The sequence below is a fragment of the Elephas maximus genome, chromosome 1 (genome assembly GCF_024166365.1).
Source record: "Elephas maximus indicus isolate mEleMax1 chromosome 1, mEleMax1 primary haplotype, whole genome shotgun sequence".
In the NCBI taxonomy this organism is placed as follows: domain Eukaryota; kingdom Metazoa; phylum Chordata; class Mammalia; order Proboscidea; family Elephantidae; genus Elephas; species Elephas maximus.
In genome coordinates this window covers 60,531,664-60,547,888 of record NC_064819.1, presented here as the reverse complement: position 1 = coordinate 60,547,888, position 16,225 = coordinate 60,531,664, and the positions used below count along the sequence as shown (strand labels likewise).

The window sequence follows — 16,225 nt, the reverse complement described above, 5'->3', positions numbered from 1 at the left end:
GCAATTCCACTTTAAGGATTGACTTTTCCATTTCTGCAAAGAAAGCTGTTGGAATATTGGTGGCAATTGCTTTGAATCTATAGATTGCTTTAGGTATTATTGACATCTTAACAATATATGAAGTCCTCCAATCCATGGACACAAAATATTTTTCCATTTATTTAGGCCTTTTTAAATTTATTTCAGCAATGTTTTATAGTTTTCGGTGTATAACTCTTTTACCACTCTGGTTAAATTTATTCCTAGAGATTTTATTCTTTAACTTCCTTTTCAGATTGCTCATTGCTGCAATATAGAGACTCAGTTGATTTTTGTGTGTTGACTTTGTACCCTGCCACTTTGCTGAATTCATGTATTAGCTCTAGTAGCTTTCTTGTGGATTCTTTGGGGGTTTCTATATATAGGATCTTGTCATCTGTGAAAAGAGATGGCTTTACTTCTCCCCATAACTTTTCTTTCATTTTCTTCCTAATTGCTCTGGCTAGGACTTCCAGTACAATATTAGATAGCAGTGGTGAGAGAGGTATCTTGTTCCTGATCTTAAGAAAGCTCTCAGTCTTTCTCCATTGAGTATGACATTAGCTATGGGTTTTTCATAAATGCCCTTTATTGTACTAAGGAATTTCCTTCTATTCCTGGTTTGTTGAGTGCTTTTATCATGAAAGAGTGGTATTTTGTTAAATGCCTTTTCTGGATTGATTAAGATGATCATGTAGTTCTTTTCCTTTTTCTATTAAATGTGGTATAATTACATTGATTTTATGTTGAACCACTCTTTGCATTTCTGGGATAAATCCCACTTGATCATTGTGTATATAATCTTTTTAATATACAGTGGGATTCAGTTTGCTAGGATTTTGTTGAGGGTTTTTGCATGTATATTTATGAGGGATATTGGTCTCTAGTTTTCTTTTCTTGTGGTGTCTTTGTCTGGCATTGGTATCAGAGTAAAGTTAGCTTTACAGAATGAGTTAGGAAGTATTCCCTCCTTTTCTATTTTTTTTGAAAAGTTTGAGAAGGATTGGTGTCACTTCTTTTATAAATGTTTGGTAGAACTCCCCAGTGAAGTCATCTAGTCCAGGACTTTTCTTTTGTTGGAGGGTTTTTGATTACTGATTCAATCTCTTCAGTTGCTATGGGTCTTGGAGATCTTTTGTTTCTTCTTGAGTCGATGTAGGTGGTGTACGTATTTCTAGGAATTTGTTTATTTCATCTAAGTTATCTAATTTGTTGGTGTACAGTTGTTAATAGTATTCTCTTAGGAACTTTTTTTATTTCTCTTGGATTAGTTTTAATGCTCCCATTTTAATTTCTGATTTTCATTTTTTGTATCTTTCTCTTTTTTTGTTGGTCTAGTTAAGGCTTTCAGGGATCTTCTGGTTTCATTGAATCTATTGTTTTTCTGTTTTTATTTCATTTATTTCTGTTCTGATCTTTGCTCGTTCCTTCTTTCTGGTAGCTTTGGTAGCAGTAATGGGGGAAATGAGGGCCAAAGGGAAACGAGAAACTACATTTGGTAGTTTGCTCTTTTTCTAGTTTTTCAACTTGTAAAGCAAGGCAATTGGTTGGTTTGAGATCTTTTCTTCTTTTTTAATGTAGGCATTTATTGCTATAAATTTCCCCCTGAGTACTGCCTTTAGTTTATACTGTAAGTTTTGGTATGCTGTGCTTTTTCGTTTGACTCTAAGTATTTTCTGATTTCTCCCTTATAACTATTGGTTATTTAATAATGTGTTGTTTAATTTCTACATATTTGTGTATTTTCCAGTTTTTCTTTTGTTGTTAATTTTTAGTTTTATCCACTGTGGTTGAGGAAGATGATTTCAGTCTTTTTAAACTCATTGTGACTTGCTTTGTGGCCTAGCATATGGTCTGTCCTAGATAATGATTCATGTGCATTGGAGAAGAATGTGGATTGTGCTTTTGTGCTATGTCTGTTAGGCCTAGTTGGGGTATAAGCATTGTTCAAATCCTTTACTTCTCTACTGATCTTTCTAGACTGAAAGTGGTGTATTATTGAAGTCTCCAACTATTACAGAATTGTCTGTTCCCTCTTCAATTCTGTCAGTGTTTGCTGCATACATTTTGGGGCTCTGATATTACATATATATTTATAACTGTTACATCTTGGTGAACTAACTGTTTTGTCATTATATAACATCCTTCTTTCTTCTTATAATAGACTTTATTTGCCTGATACTAACATAGCCACCTCACCTGTCTTTTAGTTAGTATTTGCGTGGAATATGTATATTTTTCCATTCTTTCACTTTCATCTTCTTTGTGTCTTTGGGACTAAGACGTGTCTTTTATAGGCAGCATACAAATGGATCATGCTTTTTAATCCATTTTGCCACTCCCTGTCTTTTGATTGACCTGTTTAATCCGTTTATATTTAAGGTCATTACCGATAAGGATGGACTGACTTTTTCCATTTTGTTTTTGGTTTTTTGTGTGTAACTTAGATCTTTTTTGTCCCTCATTTCCTGCAATACAACTAACATTTACGTTTAGCTGATTTTTTTTTCTTCTTTTGTGTATCATTTTTAGATATTTTTAATTGTGGTTACAGTGAGAATTGCATTTAACATGTAAATGAGTAATTTGTTTTATAAGGATCAGCACAAAGCTGGTTCCATTGAGGTGGAGGTTAAAGATGTCCCAAATGCCCAACTTTTCCACACAGCTGTCCCACTCCATCGTCTCTAACATCAACTACTCCTCTTCCCCTCAGTACTCTCCCTCCTCTCTTTGGATTCCCTGATTCGCTGCAACGTCTCACAGAACTCATGATCTGTAGTTACAGTTAAGTGGTTTATTAGGGAAGTAACAGGGTACAACTTGGGATCCGGAACAACTCAGAAGTAACAGAAGCAACTCAGGATCCAGTTCCTCAATTGGGACAGCCTCTTCTTGTCCTCCGATACTGGGCCCTGCTGGGGGCCTTGCTGGTGCTGGGCCCTGCTGGGGGCCTTCTCTTAGCTCCATGGGTCACCAAGCCCCATCACAGCCGTCTCGCTCCAGTCTCCTGGTCCTGCCATCTTTGCCGCTATTGCTCTTATTACTGCTGAGCTGCCATCTCTCACTGCCTTCTGTGTTACAGCTCCTCCCTCTCTCCATGTCTCCCTTTAAGTCTCGCAGGATGGCAAAACTGACTAATTCTGTCATTTTTTTTTTTTTTTCTGTCATTAGGGCCCCTTATTTGCATGGTCCCACTCCCACAAGGATGCCATGTCCAATCCCCTTGGTGGGCCACAGGTGCCTCATTTGCAAAGTCCACCCAGTCATTTGGTGGTAGCTACGAAGACTGTGGTTGGAAGGACCATATTAAGTAATTCGCTGCACTGTGGGCTCAGGAGTCCACGCACCTCCCTGTACTTCAGACCAGCCAGCCCTTTCTCATCCCTAGCCCCTGTGGGCTAGGTCAACAGGCACTACCCATAGGCTCAGGAGTCCACACACCTCCCTGCACTTCAGACCACCCAGCCTTTTCTCATCCCTAGCCCTTATGGGCTAGGTCGACAGGCACCACCCGTAGGCTCAGGAGTCCACACAACTCCCTGCATGTCAAACCAACAAGCCCACCTCTCCCTGTCATATCCCTAGCCCTGTGGGCTAGGTCAACAGGTGCCAATGGAACATGTCCAAACTCAGCCTGTCTCTTCATTGCTGCACCTCCCCCAGTTCCACTCATTGAGTGGACCAGGTGGTCACCACAAGCAGGCATACCAGGCTGTCTACTCACCAGCTTCCTTTAACTTCCCGTCCTAAAAAGAAGGTTCTTCTGATGGTTACTGACTGACTTTTCCTGCCTCAATGAATCCAAAGGCAAACCTCTTGCTCAGAATTCAAAAAGCAAACAATCATTTTTTCCCTGCAGGCCCTTCCTTCAAATGTAATTTTCCTGTTCTCACACCAGTTCTGGGTAGGTCTATGTGTCTTTTCAAATGCAAATTTTCTGGGTGGGGCTCAGATTTTTTACCTAAGTCCACTATAGTCTATACACAGGGCTACTGCATTCAAACTAACAGCCTGTTTTTCTTTTGGGAAAATCCTAGCTCCCCTTTTAGCATATTCAATCAAGTGTTGGCTGAAGGTGGAGCTACTTGCTCTCTGTAATCTATAATAATACCCAATATTCATTTCCATCATACATGTAGGTCTGGAGAAACATTCAGTATCCATAGTACATTCAAATAAACACATAACCCTTTTAAAAACATTCCAGTTTTATTTTCTCTTCTCTACACCTTAAATATCTTCCCACTCATATGCCTATGGCTTTGGGTCTCTAGCTGGGTAAGCCAAAAGACCCTGGCTCCCTATCAGTTACCAGTCTGGCTTTTGCCCCAAGGCGTTCCAGATGCAGCTTTTCTTCCCTCAGCTGCAGTATAAAACCTTTCTTTTCAGCCATTAGAGATAAAAATAACTAACGTAACCACCCAAGAACCCAAGAATGAAAAGTTTTATTTCCCATGCCACTTCCCCATGCTCCCGTGAGTCTGGAGCCATAGCAACAAATCTCGCCCCTGATGCCAGCTGTAGAAATGACATGGCAGGGTATCTGACTTCCTCTAACTTCATAAGGGGGAAGAAAGATCAAGATCAACAGCCCAAGGCTGATTGCTTGGAGTCAGAGGTCCAACATGCCTCTAACTTCCAACCTTTTAACCAATTCTGACACCAGTTGTCCCTCCCAAGGCACTCGCTACTTCTCTGCTGGGTTCAACAATTCATTGCAGTGAGCCACAAAGAACTCACAGACCATACTCACAGTTATGGGCATACAATCCAGGATATACTTTAATCAGGAGAGCCTCTTCTCAGCCATGCCTGCAGGTGGGCATCTCTCTGGCCATTGACACAGCCTCTATTCTGCTCGGATAAGTGTTACAAAGCTCTTTAGCTCTGCCAGTAGTGCCTGGAGGTGCCGCATTTCACCAGCAAGCCTCCTGCCCGAAGGCACTCAGCTTTCTTACTCCATTGGCAAACTCACTGCGCTGTCTGCTGCTGGTTTCTTGGTTCCTGCCATCTGATGCTACTATCAGACTTACTACTGCTTTGCCACCATCTTTCACTACCTTCCATTTTACAGTTCCCTCTCTCTCATTCTCTCTGTATCTCCTTTTAAGCTTAGGGGGATGCCAAACTGACCAATTTCCTCGTTAGGATTCTGTATACCTTATTTGTATGGTCCCACCCCCACAAGGGTGCCATGGACCTTATTTACATTATTAACAAGCTATCCAATCCCTTTGGTGGGCCACAAGTGCTCCATTTACATAATCCCACCCATTCATTTGGTGGAAGTGACAAAGACTATAGCTAGAAGGGCCATAGTAAGTAATTCACTGTACTACGCCATTTTAGTCTGCAACAACCTGGTTTAAATTGATACTAACTTTAGTAAATATGAAAACTCTGTCACTGTACCACTCCCCTCCACCCCATTTATGTTGTTATCGCCAGTTAACATCTTTAAACTTCATGTGCTCAGTAACATAAATTTATACTTAAACTTTTTATGCATTTGTGATTAAAAAGCATGCAGAACATAGTAACTAGGATTACCAAATTGGCCCTTATACTTGCCCATGAAATTACCTTTAATGAAGATCTTTTTTTTTATGTATGGCTCTGAGTTGCTGTCGAATGTTCTTTATGTTCCATCCTAAGGACTCCTATTAGCCTCTTTTGTAGCGCAGGCCTAGTTGCGCCTACTTACTGGGCCAAACTGTTGAGCCAAGGTCCGAGTCACCAAGAAAGATGATTTATACACAGCAGATGGAATAATGCTTTACTCACATGCAGAAGAGACAGAGCAAGGTCAGCTTCATTAGTAGGCACCAGCAGGTCACTCCCCACAGCTAACACAGTGCTCATGGTCTGCACACATCCCTCCTTACCAGGGCCCCTGGTGGTGCAGTGGTTAAGAGCAGTTCGAATCTACCAGCTGCTCCTTGGAAAACCCTATGGGGCAGTCCTGTTCTGTCCTATAGGGTCACTGTGAGTTGGAATCAGGCTTGGTTTTTGGGTTTAGGAACAGATAAGCGTTGGTAAGATGCCATGTGATGCACACACATAAGCAGAACAGAGAGAGAGTTTTCTGTGTACCCAGAACAGGGAGGAAGTTTCCCTGATAAGGAGAAGATACTGGGAGAGCGGGGAAGAGCATCTCAGTTCCCAGCCTCTGTTCTGTAATGCCCTGGGCCTAAAGCTTCTGTTGAGGTACCCAGGTAAGGGTCAGAAGGCTGTGCAATAGACTGCTTTACCATTTCCTTAACAGTAACAGACTCCTTCAGCTTTTGTTTATATGCGAATTTCTTAACTTCATCTTCATTCATGAAGGACAGTTTTGCAGGAAAAAATTTTTTGGGTAACACTGCTTTTCTTTCAGCATGGTAAATATGGCATTCCACTGCCTTCTGGCCTCCAAGGTTTCTGAGGGGAAATTGTCATATAATCTTATTGAGGATCCTTGTATGTGACAATTCTCTTCTCTCTTGATGTTTTCAGGACTCTTTCTTTATCTTTAGTTTTTTAGAGCTTGATTATAATGTGTCTTGGTGTGGATCTTTTTGGGTTTATCCTACTTGAAATTCATTGAGCTTCTTGGATTTATAGATTCATGTCCTTTGTCATATTTGGAAAGTTTTCTGTCATTGCTTCATCAAATATTCTTCTGTCCCTTTCTCCCTTCTCCTTGAAATTACCATGAGTCAGATGTTAGTTCACTTGATGGTGTTACACAGTTCCATTAGGCTATGCTCAGTTGCCTTGATCCTTTTATCTTGTTGCACTTCGGGCTCAATAATTTCTGCTGCCTTGTCCTCTAGTTCACTGACTATTTCTTCTGCAAGCTCAAACCTACTATTCAGTTCTTACAGTGAGTTTTTCATTTCACTTATTTATCTTTCATCACTAGTCTTTTGGTTTGGTTTCTTTTTTATAGTGTCTGTCTCTATTTATGTTCCTGTTACGGCATCATTTTCCTAATTTCTTTTAGTTTTTTGTCCATATCTTCCTTTAGTTCTCTGAGCATGTTTAATATTTTTGTTTCAAATTTTTCTTATTGGTCCATTAGCTGGGCTTTCATAGAGATAATTTCTCTTATTTTGCCTTCTTCTGTTTTGTTTTCATGGACCATCATTTCCAGTTTCTTTGTGTGCCTCATTTTTCGTTGAAGCCGAGGCATTAGAATATTACAATGTGTTAGCTTTCTCAGTTCCACCATATACACAGTGCTTTCAAAAGCGCCAATTTCTGCAAAAATCTCTTAGGCAGGCACAGCCTTTGGTCTTTGCTCGGCACTCCCTCCCTGTCCTGTGAGAGCTCTGATTCAGGCCATACCAAGGTTTCAGTCCTTCAGGCAGCTCCCAGACCAATCAGAGCAGATACACTGATCTGTCCACCAGCATAACCTGTCCTATTCACTTAGAGCTAGAGATGAGGGGCCCTTCTTTCTGAATGAGAAACTCTCAGGTGGGCACAGCCTTCAGTCTTTGCTCATTGCTCCCTTACTTGCCCCATGGGAGCTCTGATTTAGGCCAGACTGAAGTTTCTGCCCTAGAGGCCACTCCCAGACCAGTCAGAACAGGTACAGTAAACAGTCCACCAGTAAAATCTGTCTTATTTACTTTAGAGCAGAGGTCCGGGGCCCTTCTTCATGCACAGGAGTACCGTGGGTTGGCTGGGGCTCCACCGCAGCCATGTGTGCTGTGACTGGTGGGGAGGGGTGGGGAAGTAGAAAAAGATTTTCCTACCATTTAAAATTCTCCCTCATCTTGTTACAGTTTGTGGCTCATTGATGCCTTCATTCGCCCACTTACTGGGTAAAGTTCAGATTTCTAGATACTTTTCTTGATGCTTATGTGGGAAGGTCAGGATCTTAGACCTGCTTATGTCGCCATCTTCCCAGAAGTCCTCTGTATTTTTTTATTTAATGTATGGTATACATTTTGAATTATTTTTGCTTTTCTTAGATATGAAGATACATGGGCTGCACTTCACAGAAGAGCCAAGGAATGTGCACATGCCGGAGAGGTAAACAGTATCCTAATATTATACCTGTGGGAAAATTTCATTATTTACTTGTTTAATAGCTAGTTTTTAAAAAATGAAATTTATAAACTGTATTAAAATGTTTTGCAGGGCATCTAAAATTGAATTTAGTAGTCAGTGATGAAACTCACTGAATAAAAGCACATTTTAATAATGTCTCAGTGAAGTAATCTCATTTAGTTTAGTTAGGCTTAGAGAGTTTATTCCAAGGTTACAGGTGAGTAAATATTTGGTTCATCAGGTTATAATGCTTATGAATTTGAGTCTAATGACTTTGCAGTATATGTAAATGGTAAGATGCGATCTCTTTGCATCCACTATTAAAGAATTCATTATTATTTGGGTAAGAGCTAAACTTTGCTCGACTTGCCTAAATAGTTTACTTAGCTTAAATAAATACAAAAATACAGAAACAAGCAAACGGTTCAGTTGTCATCTTCAGTTCACTTAGAATGAAATATTCTCAAGCACTGCGTATAGTATATATAATGAATAAAAGTGATTTATAATTGTTACACGTACTTAAACTTTTATTTGCCAAGGTCAAATATTCTGTGGTGTTAATTTCCATAGAATATTTTATTTCTTTGTAAAAACATTTTTGTGATTCTTTTAATTCATTGTGACTGATTTTCTTTACCATTGCCCTAAATTAGTGAAACTACAATTGTTATATAGAACATGGGAATACATATGATGAAATTTAGACATCAGTGTTTTGCTTACAAATTAACTGAGAAGAGGTGATTTAGGGTTCTGGCAATAAGGCAGACTAGATACTTAGAAAAGCCCTGCAACTGTAAAACACTTTAACGCTGGATAGATCTAAAAAAAAAAATTTTTTTTTTAATTTATTAATCTCACAGAAATTACAGGAAACCCTAAAGGCCCGTTCCCCCCTTCCCCCCCCCAAATAAACGGAACTGAAATGAGAGTAGTTTAGAAAAATGGAAGCTGGGGCAAAATATTAATACACGATGCTTGGAGATTTATGAGGGTAGGAAACTTTGCCTGTAAGAACTGAATCTGAGACTCCTGCATAAATTATGTTCTTGGACCTTTGAAGTAGCTTTACCACCAGTGAAAGATTAAGCTAGGAAAAAAAAAGACAAAAAACTACCTGCTGGCAAAAGTTGTCAACAAGGAAACCTGTCTTTCATAACAACTCGGCATATATGTGGTCTCCTTTCTGAATTTGTCACATAGTCTTGGCCTCACCCGAGTGTGGGATTCTCACTTGTACTTCCAGCACAATCAGGGAACCTCTGTGATTAGAAATTAAAGGGCCACAAATGACTGTGTTCGTTGACACCAAACAGAACAAAGACAGATTCTCCTTGAATGAAACTTTTCTCAACCTAGGCCCCTTAGGATTCCCAGAGATTAATTCAACCACGTAAGAACTTGGAATTTAAAAAAATGATCGAATACACAAAGAAATAAACCATGAAAAATATGAGTCACCAGAACCAAAAAAATTAGGCTTAGGACCACAAAGGACTTTGGATATTGCACTGTCGGATATGGACCACTCAATAGGTACATATAAAATGTTTGTAGGTATAAAAGATGAATTAAGACAAGTAAGAAATAAGACACTATCAAAAATTATTTTTTAAGGTCACTGAAATTAATAACTCAAAGAATGGGCTTAGATACAACTGAAGAAAGAATTAGTGGAGAGCCAAAGAAATTACCCAGAAAGCGTCTCTGAGACAAGAAAATAGAAAATATGAAAGAGGAGATAGTAGGCGGAGGGTAGGTATGAAAGGGCTTAGATTTAACCAAGCGAGATGGCTAATGTCCGACGAGTTTCGATCTGTAAAGTTGCAGTTTCACAGGATTCAACCTAATAATAAACATTCTAGAAAGAGAAAATGAGGGAGAGACAACATAGGGAAAGATAAATGATTGAGAATTTTTTAAAAAATAAGATACGTAAATCTTTAGATTCAGAAAGAACAACAAGCAAATGATAAATTCATGTCAAGGCACCTCGTATTGAAACTACAGAATACCTAAGACAAGGAGATCTTAAAACAGCTAGATAGAAAAGACAGATCGTTTATAACTAACTTCACAGCAGAGTTCGCTAACTTGTTAAGAATGAGAGCAAAAGTAAGACATTTTTAGATTAAAAAAGTTTTCTATCAACGGTCCCCCAATAAAGAAAGTTCTGAAGAGTGTATTTCAGAAAGAAGAAAGATGACTTTGGAAGATAGACCTGATGTGTAGCAAGAAATAGTGAGCAAATAAAACGGTAAATACAGGTAAATTTAAATAAACAGTGACTGCATATATATGTGGGAAACCCTGGTAGCGTAGTGGTTAAGTGCTGCGGCTGCTAACCAAAAGGTCAGCAGTTCAAATCTGCCAGGCGCTCCTTGGAAACCCTGTGGGGTAGTTCTTCTCTGTCCTGTAGGGTTGCTGTGAGTCAGAATTGACTCGACGGCAGTGGGTTTGTATATTTATATGGAGGCTTCGTGGCACAGTGGTTAAGAGATTGGCTGCTAACCAAAAAGTGAGCAGTTTGAGTCCACCAGCTGATACTTGGGAATGGTATGGGTCAGTTCTACTCTGTCCTGTAGGGTTGCTATGAGTCGGAATCGACTTGACGGCAATGGGCTTTTGTGAAACTCTTACGTATGTGCACAAGGAGATTTGTACAAGAATGTTTATAGCAGGCTTTGTTCAACCTTTAGATAGTCCCACAGTCCATTTACAAGGTAAATTATGGTATTATTCATAAAATCAAATGCCATACAGCAGAGAAAAATTTTGAGCTACTGTATCTACATATATCAACATGGATGAATCCCACAAACAAGGCTAAATAAAGACTATGTCCTGTAGAGGAGCCCTGGTGGTGCAGTGGTTAAGAGAGTGGTTGCTGACCAAAAGGTTGGCAGTTCGAATGCGCCAACCAATCCTTGGAAACCTTATAGGGCAGTTGAGCTCTGTCCTATGAGTCAGAATTGACTCAACAGCAACGGGTTTGGTTTGGGTTTTTTATGTCCTGTACGGGAACATTCACTCAAATTATTGTTTTGAATGTAAGAAGCATTACATAATTATATATATATACATATAAGTGGTTTTTTTTTTGATATATATATATATATATATATATAGGGAAAAGAATTTCCTGTAAAATCTTTTGGTGGATTTATGCAATTTTGGGATTTTAAGGTTAATTTTCTTTGTTATAGTTGAAAAACTTGGTTATTTGAAGACCCACATCGGATTTAAAATGTCTCTGTTCCTTTCCAGAAATTTAGTCTCCAGCTCAAAAAATGAGAGTGTGTTTGAAAGCCCGCTGTGATGTATTGTTGAGACATGTGAATGTTGAAGGTGGATATCTCTGATACGCATGGTGCTCTCTATGTGCTCGTCTTGTCAGGCTGTGTGTGTGTGTGCCTTTGGTGGCCTCGATCCATACAGCTTCAACCTACTGGGGCAAATATACTTATGGACTGTTCATTCAAGAATATAATTATCTTGTTTGACAAACTATAATTGTCTACTTTAAAATTTACCGTAAAATCTTAAAACCCTGAGCGATATCTTCCAAAACAAACAGCTATGGTCAGCAGTAGCTCTATTGTCTGACTTTTTCCTAAACAAATTCTTTAATATTTTTCCCCACAAAAAAAACCCAAAACCAAACCCGTTGCCGTCGAGTTGATTCTGACTCAAAGCAACCCTAAAGGTCAGAGTAGAAACTGTCCCATAGGGTTTCCAAGGAACGTCTGATGGATTCATACTGCTGACCTTTTGGTTAGCAGCCATAGCTCTTAACCCCTATGCCACCAGGGTTTCCTTCCCCCACAAGCATATATAAATTAATATATTGTTAATAATGATTTAGAGGTTAGACTTTGAAAGCAGTTTTCCAGTTAGACTCCCATTGTTTGTTTTCAGTTCCTTTTATTGGGAAATATTTGCTTGTCTTCAAATTGAACTCTTAAGATTCGTAGTTTTGTTTAATAATTTGATGTGTAAGCTGGTTGACTTAAACTGTTTCACTGTATTTGTGTTCAAGGGTGAATTTCCTCTGCCTAATGGAAAGTAAACTGAGTGTTGGAAATTCCAGTTCCTAGTCCAAAAAAAAAAAAAAGTCCTGGCCACAGAAGTACATTTTGAGCTTGGGCGAACAACCTAGTCTCTCTTACTTTTCTTGTCAATGAAATGATTTATTACCACTTGCTCTCCTTACCACAGAAAGTTCTTTCTAAATCAGATGAAACAATATACTGCCCCCCGCCCAAAAAGAAGAAAACAACCCTGAACTGTCGTAAGGTCCTGTCATATTGTAAATCAGAGGTGGTCCCTGCTTTTCCTTGGCTATTCTGACTTCAGTGTCTACCAGAAAGAATTTTTTAATGAAGCACTGTGAGTTTTTCTAGCTTGTGATACTGATTTCCTGGTTTTAAATCTGGGTTTATTCAGAGTTCTTGATTTGGAGGTGGAAAAATTGGACTCCTAAAGATAGCTAATTTCCTACCATTAAGCATAAAATTACACTTCATATAATGAACAGGTAACAGTATAGTTTTCAGAACCCTTTTCTATTACTAGTTTTTTGCTTTTGTTCTTCCTTTCATATGCCCCTATAGCACAATCCCTACAATATTGCTTAAGGGCGTGGATTTAAGTGTCAGGTTCCTTAGAATTGAATAGGTCCAGTGTGGCACATGGAAAGGGACTTAGCTTCGTTATGCCTCAATTTCCTCATCTGTAAAATGGAGGTGATGGTAATGCTGTGATGTTTAGATGAGATGATACATGAAAATTGCTTAGCACAGGGCCCAGCACCTGGTAAGTGTGCAAAATGCTTTCGTATTGTTACATAATTATTGATAATGATTTCTGAGAATTTATTCAACCTCTCATTCTTTTAAATTGAAATGATATTTTAGTGCATTTTGATATATTCTTTCTTTATACAGTCCTTTTTTTTATATCCTATATTCAGAATATAATTTTCAAATTTGTGAAAGGCATGAACTGGACTATAGTTTTTTTAAGTTGTGGTAAATATATATAACATGAAATTTGCCATTTTAACCGTTTTTATGTGTATAATTAAATGGCATTAATTATATTCATGATATTGTACAACCATCACAAGTATCTATTTCTAAAACTTTTTCATCACCCCAGACTACAGTTAGGTCCCTGAGTGGTGCAAGTGTTTTGCACTCAACTATTAACCTGAAAGTTGGTGGTTCAAACCCATCCAGCAGCACCGTGGAAGAAAGGCCCACAGTCTGCTTCCATAATATTTAAATATTTTGCAATTTAAGTTTCAGTAAGAAATGGTTAATAGCTAAAAATTATTTATTATAAAGTTTCAAATAATTAGCCTAGCTAACCAGAATTATTAAATTGAACAAACTGCTTTAAAGAGACACCGATGTACCAAGCAAAAATATACTATTTATCCTAAAGACAGCTCTGTCAAGCTCAGAGAACTTTTGAGACCTGACACCAGAACGTAACCACCCAGGAGGGCAGGATTTATTTTTCTGCTTTACTGTTGTATGTCCAGTGCCTAAAATGGTGCCTGGCAAATAGTGGGTGGTCAGTAGAAGCTTGTTGAATATTTTAAATGAATTTTGTAAACACAGAGGCTTTGCATCACAGCTGTATCAGTTATCACCCTTCAATACTTTTTAAACTACTCTTAGAGGTCTTTGTCATGGATTGAATTGTGTAGAACCAGGAGACCAGTGCCAGATAGTGCTGGAGCTGACGCACAGAGCGAGAGAGCTGAGTGCCTGTGCGCAGGAGGCTTCCTGGTGGAGTGGGATGACTCTGGATACTTACTGGTGGAGGTGCAGAGCTTTGGAACACCTGCCCGGCAGGGCAGATGCTGGGGCAGCCCAAAGGCCAGAGGGGCGGAGAAGCCAAGGAAGCCGAAGCTGAAGAGACAAGGAACACAGGAAGTAGAGCTACTCCAGCCTCAAAGGGTAGGGCCGGGATCTCTGGGGCTTCAAAGGGTGGAGCCACAGCCTACTAGGTTTCAAAGAGTCAGATCTTAACCAACTCCATTCGGGAGTGTGGGGCTGCCTTTCACAAGTGCCAGCAGGATGGAGCCGGATCCACTGCCCAGATCTGAGGGGTTGGGACTGCCATGCCCAAGGGACAGAGGAACAGGGCCTGCTGGGGCGAAGGGGGTGGAGTCCACCACTAAGACGGACTACGAGAATGGGGCCACCCAAATCTGAGGGAGCAAAATTGCCTTTCCGGTGGGCCTGGAAGGGCAGGGCCATTGCCTAAATGGTCTCAGAGAACAGAGGATTATTTTCAAGCCTTGAGAGCTGATACAATGTGTTCTGCTGACTTTTGCTTAGGGCCTGTTATCCCTTCTTTCCCTCCACTTTCTCCAATTTGTAATGGAAATATCTACCTTGTACCTGTTCTACCATTGTACTTTGGAAGCAAATGATTTGTATTCTAGATTTTACAGATGAAGAGGAATTTTTGGATTTTGGATTTGGAATTGAATTAAGACTTCTGCTATGATATGGGGTGAATATGTTTTACATGGGGCAAGAACGTGAATTTTGGAGAGCCAAAGGGTGGAATGTCATGGATTGAATTGTGTCCCCCAGAAGTAAGCGTAGGCTTGGCCAGGCCATGATTCTCAGTGTTGTGTGATTGTCCACCATTTTGTTATCTGATGTGATTTTCCAGTGTGTTGTAAATCCTACTTCTATGATGTTAATAAGGCAGGATTAGAGGCGGTTATGTTAATGAGGCAGGACTCAGTCTACAGGATTAGGTTGTTTTAAGTCAACCTCTTTTGAGATATAAAAGAAGCAAGCAGAAAGCCGGGGACCTCATGCCACCAAGAATGAAGAACCAGGAAGGGAATGCATCCTGTGGACCTGGGGTCCCTGCGTCAGGAACATCTTAGACCAGGGGAAGATTGATGACAAGGACCTTCCTCCAGAGCCGACAGAGAAAGCCTTCTGCTGGAACTGGCACCCTGAATTTGGACTTCTAGCCTCCTAGACTGTGAGAGAATAAATCTCTGTTAAAACCATCTACTTGTGGTATTTGTTACAGCAGCACCAGATGACTAAGACAGTCTTTATAAAGATCAGTTGACAGTAGGCATTTCTAAATACACAAAATTAATGAGCAGTGCAACTCAAGTCAAGCTTGTTGTCACCTGCCCCGCTCAGCTGAGGCTTATATGTGAGAGATGATATAGTTATCCCACCAGTTTGGGGTAAAAAGCAATGGAGAGCTGTATTGAGCATGGGGGAGAATGCAGAGATAAGCTGTTTTCTAACCTCTTTATTATGGTAGCTTATTTTATGGTTCCCTTATTTCAAATATTGTGAATTCCTAGAATATTAAAATGTGGAACAAACACAACCTAGCACTATGTACAAATAATTTAATGTGTCATTTTGATGCATTCATTCCTCTAAAGTTTTTTATATTAGTGGGATTCAGTAAGAATCAGTTGTACTCAGATCCCAACTCTTGAAGAATCTTAATCTTGGGATGTGTAAATTATCTTTTTTTTTGTTTTGTTTTTATAACTTAATTTTGAGCTCAGTGACTTATATATAAAATTCAAGTGCATTTTCTTCTGTTATGTAATGAATTTCACGATTTTTAAGTTTTGTTGTACAGAAATGGGTGCATCTCACAATTCTTCCCCGTAGTTGATTTTTCAGAAGATGACCTCTCCTTGCTCTTTCCAAACCTTGTTCTAGGCCTGTTCCCCACTCACCATGTTAAAACCAAAACAAAATTGTCTGGGAAAAAGTGATGCCTGTCATTTTCTTTACAATCTTCAGGAAAAGAAGTTAGAATTATCTTAGGCTGGCCTAGTATCAAACAACCCTACTATCAGAAACTCTTTATCTCCAAATTCCTTCTTAAATCCTTTCTCCTCTTTATGGAATTGATCAGTTGCCTCAATAATTCCTTTATATGCAAGTACCATTTACCTTGCTTTAAGCAATAAGTGTTCTCGTTTAAATGTGAATGGAATCATAGTATATTCTAAATGCATCAGGGGACTTTTCTCTTAACAGAATTTCTTCTGTAAAGCAAAGAATTACCCACTAATTATGTTTTGGGTTTGTTTTTGTTTTCCTTTTCCTTCTCAGTTGTTAGTGGTAGTTGTTTTATTTTTTCT

General features: G+C 39.3%; 1 protein-coding gene across 2 annotated transcripts in view; it reads left to right on the top strand.

Annotated features, from left to right (window-relative positions):
• The window catches only part of DTNBP1 (dystrobrevin binding protein 1), a 183,982-nt gene that overhangs the window by 41,737 nt on the left and 126,020 nt on the right, over positions 1 to 16,225 (top strand). For both annotated transcript variants that reach the window (XM_049884328.1, XM_049884337.1), the window contains exon 4: positions 7,983 to 8,043. In XM_049884328.1, coding sequence (XP_049740285.1) covers positions 7,983 to 8,043 — 61 coding nt within the window. The remainder of the gene's footprint in view (positions 1 to 7,982; positions 8,044 to 16,225) is intronic.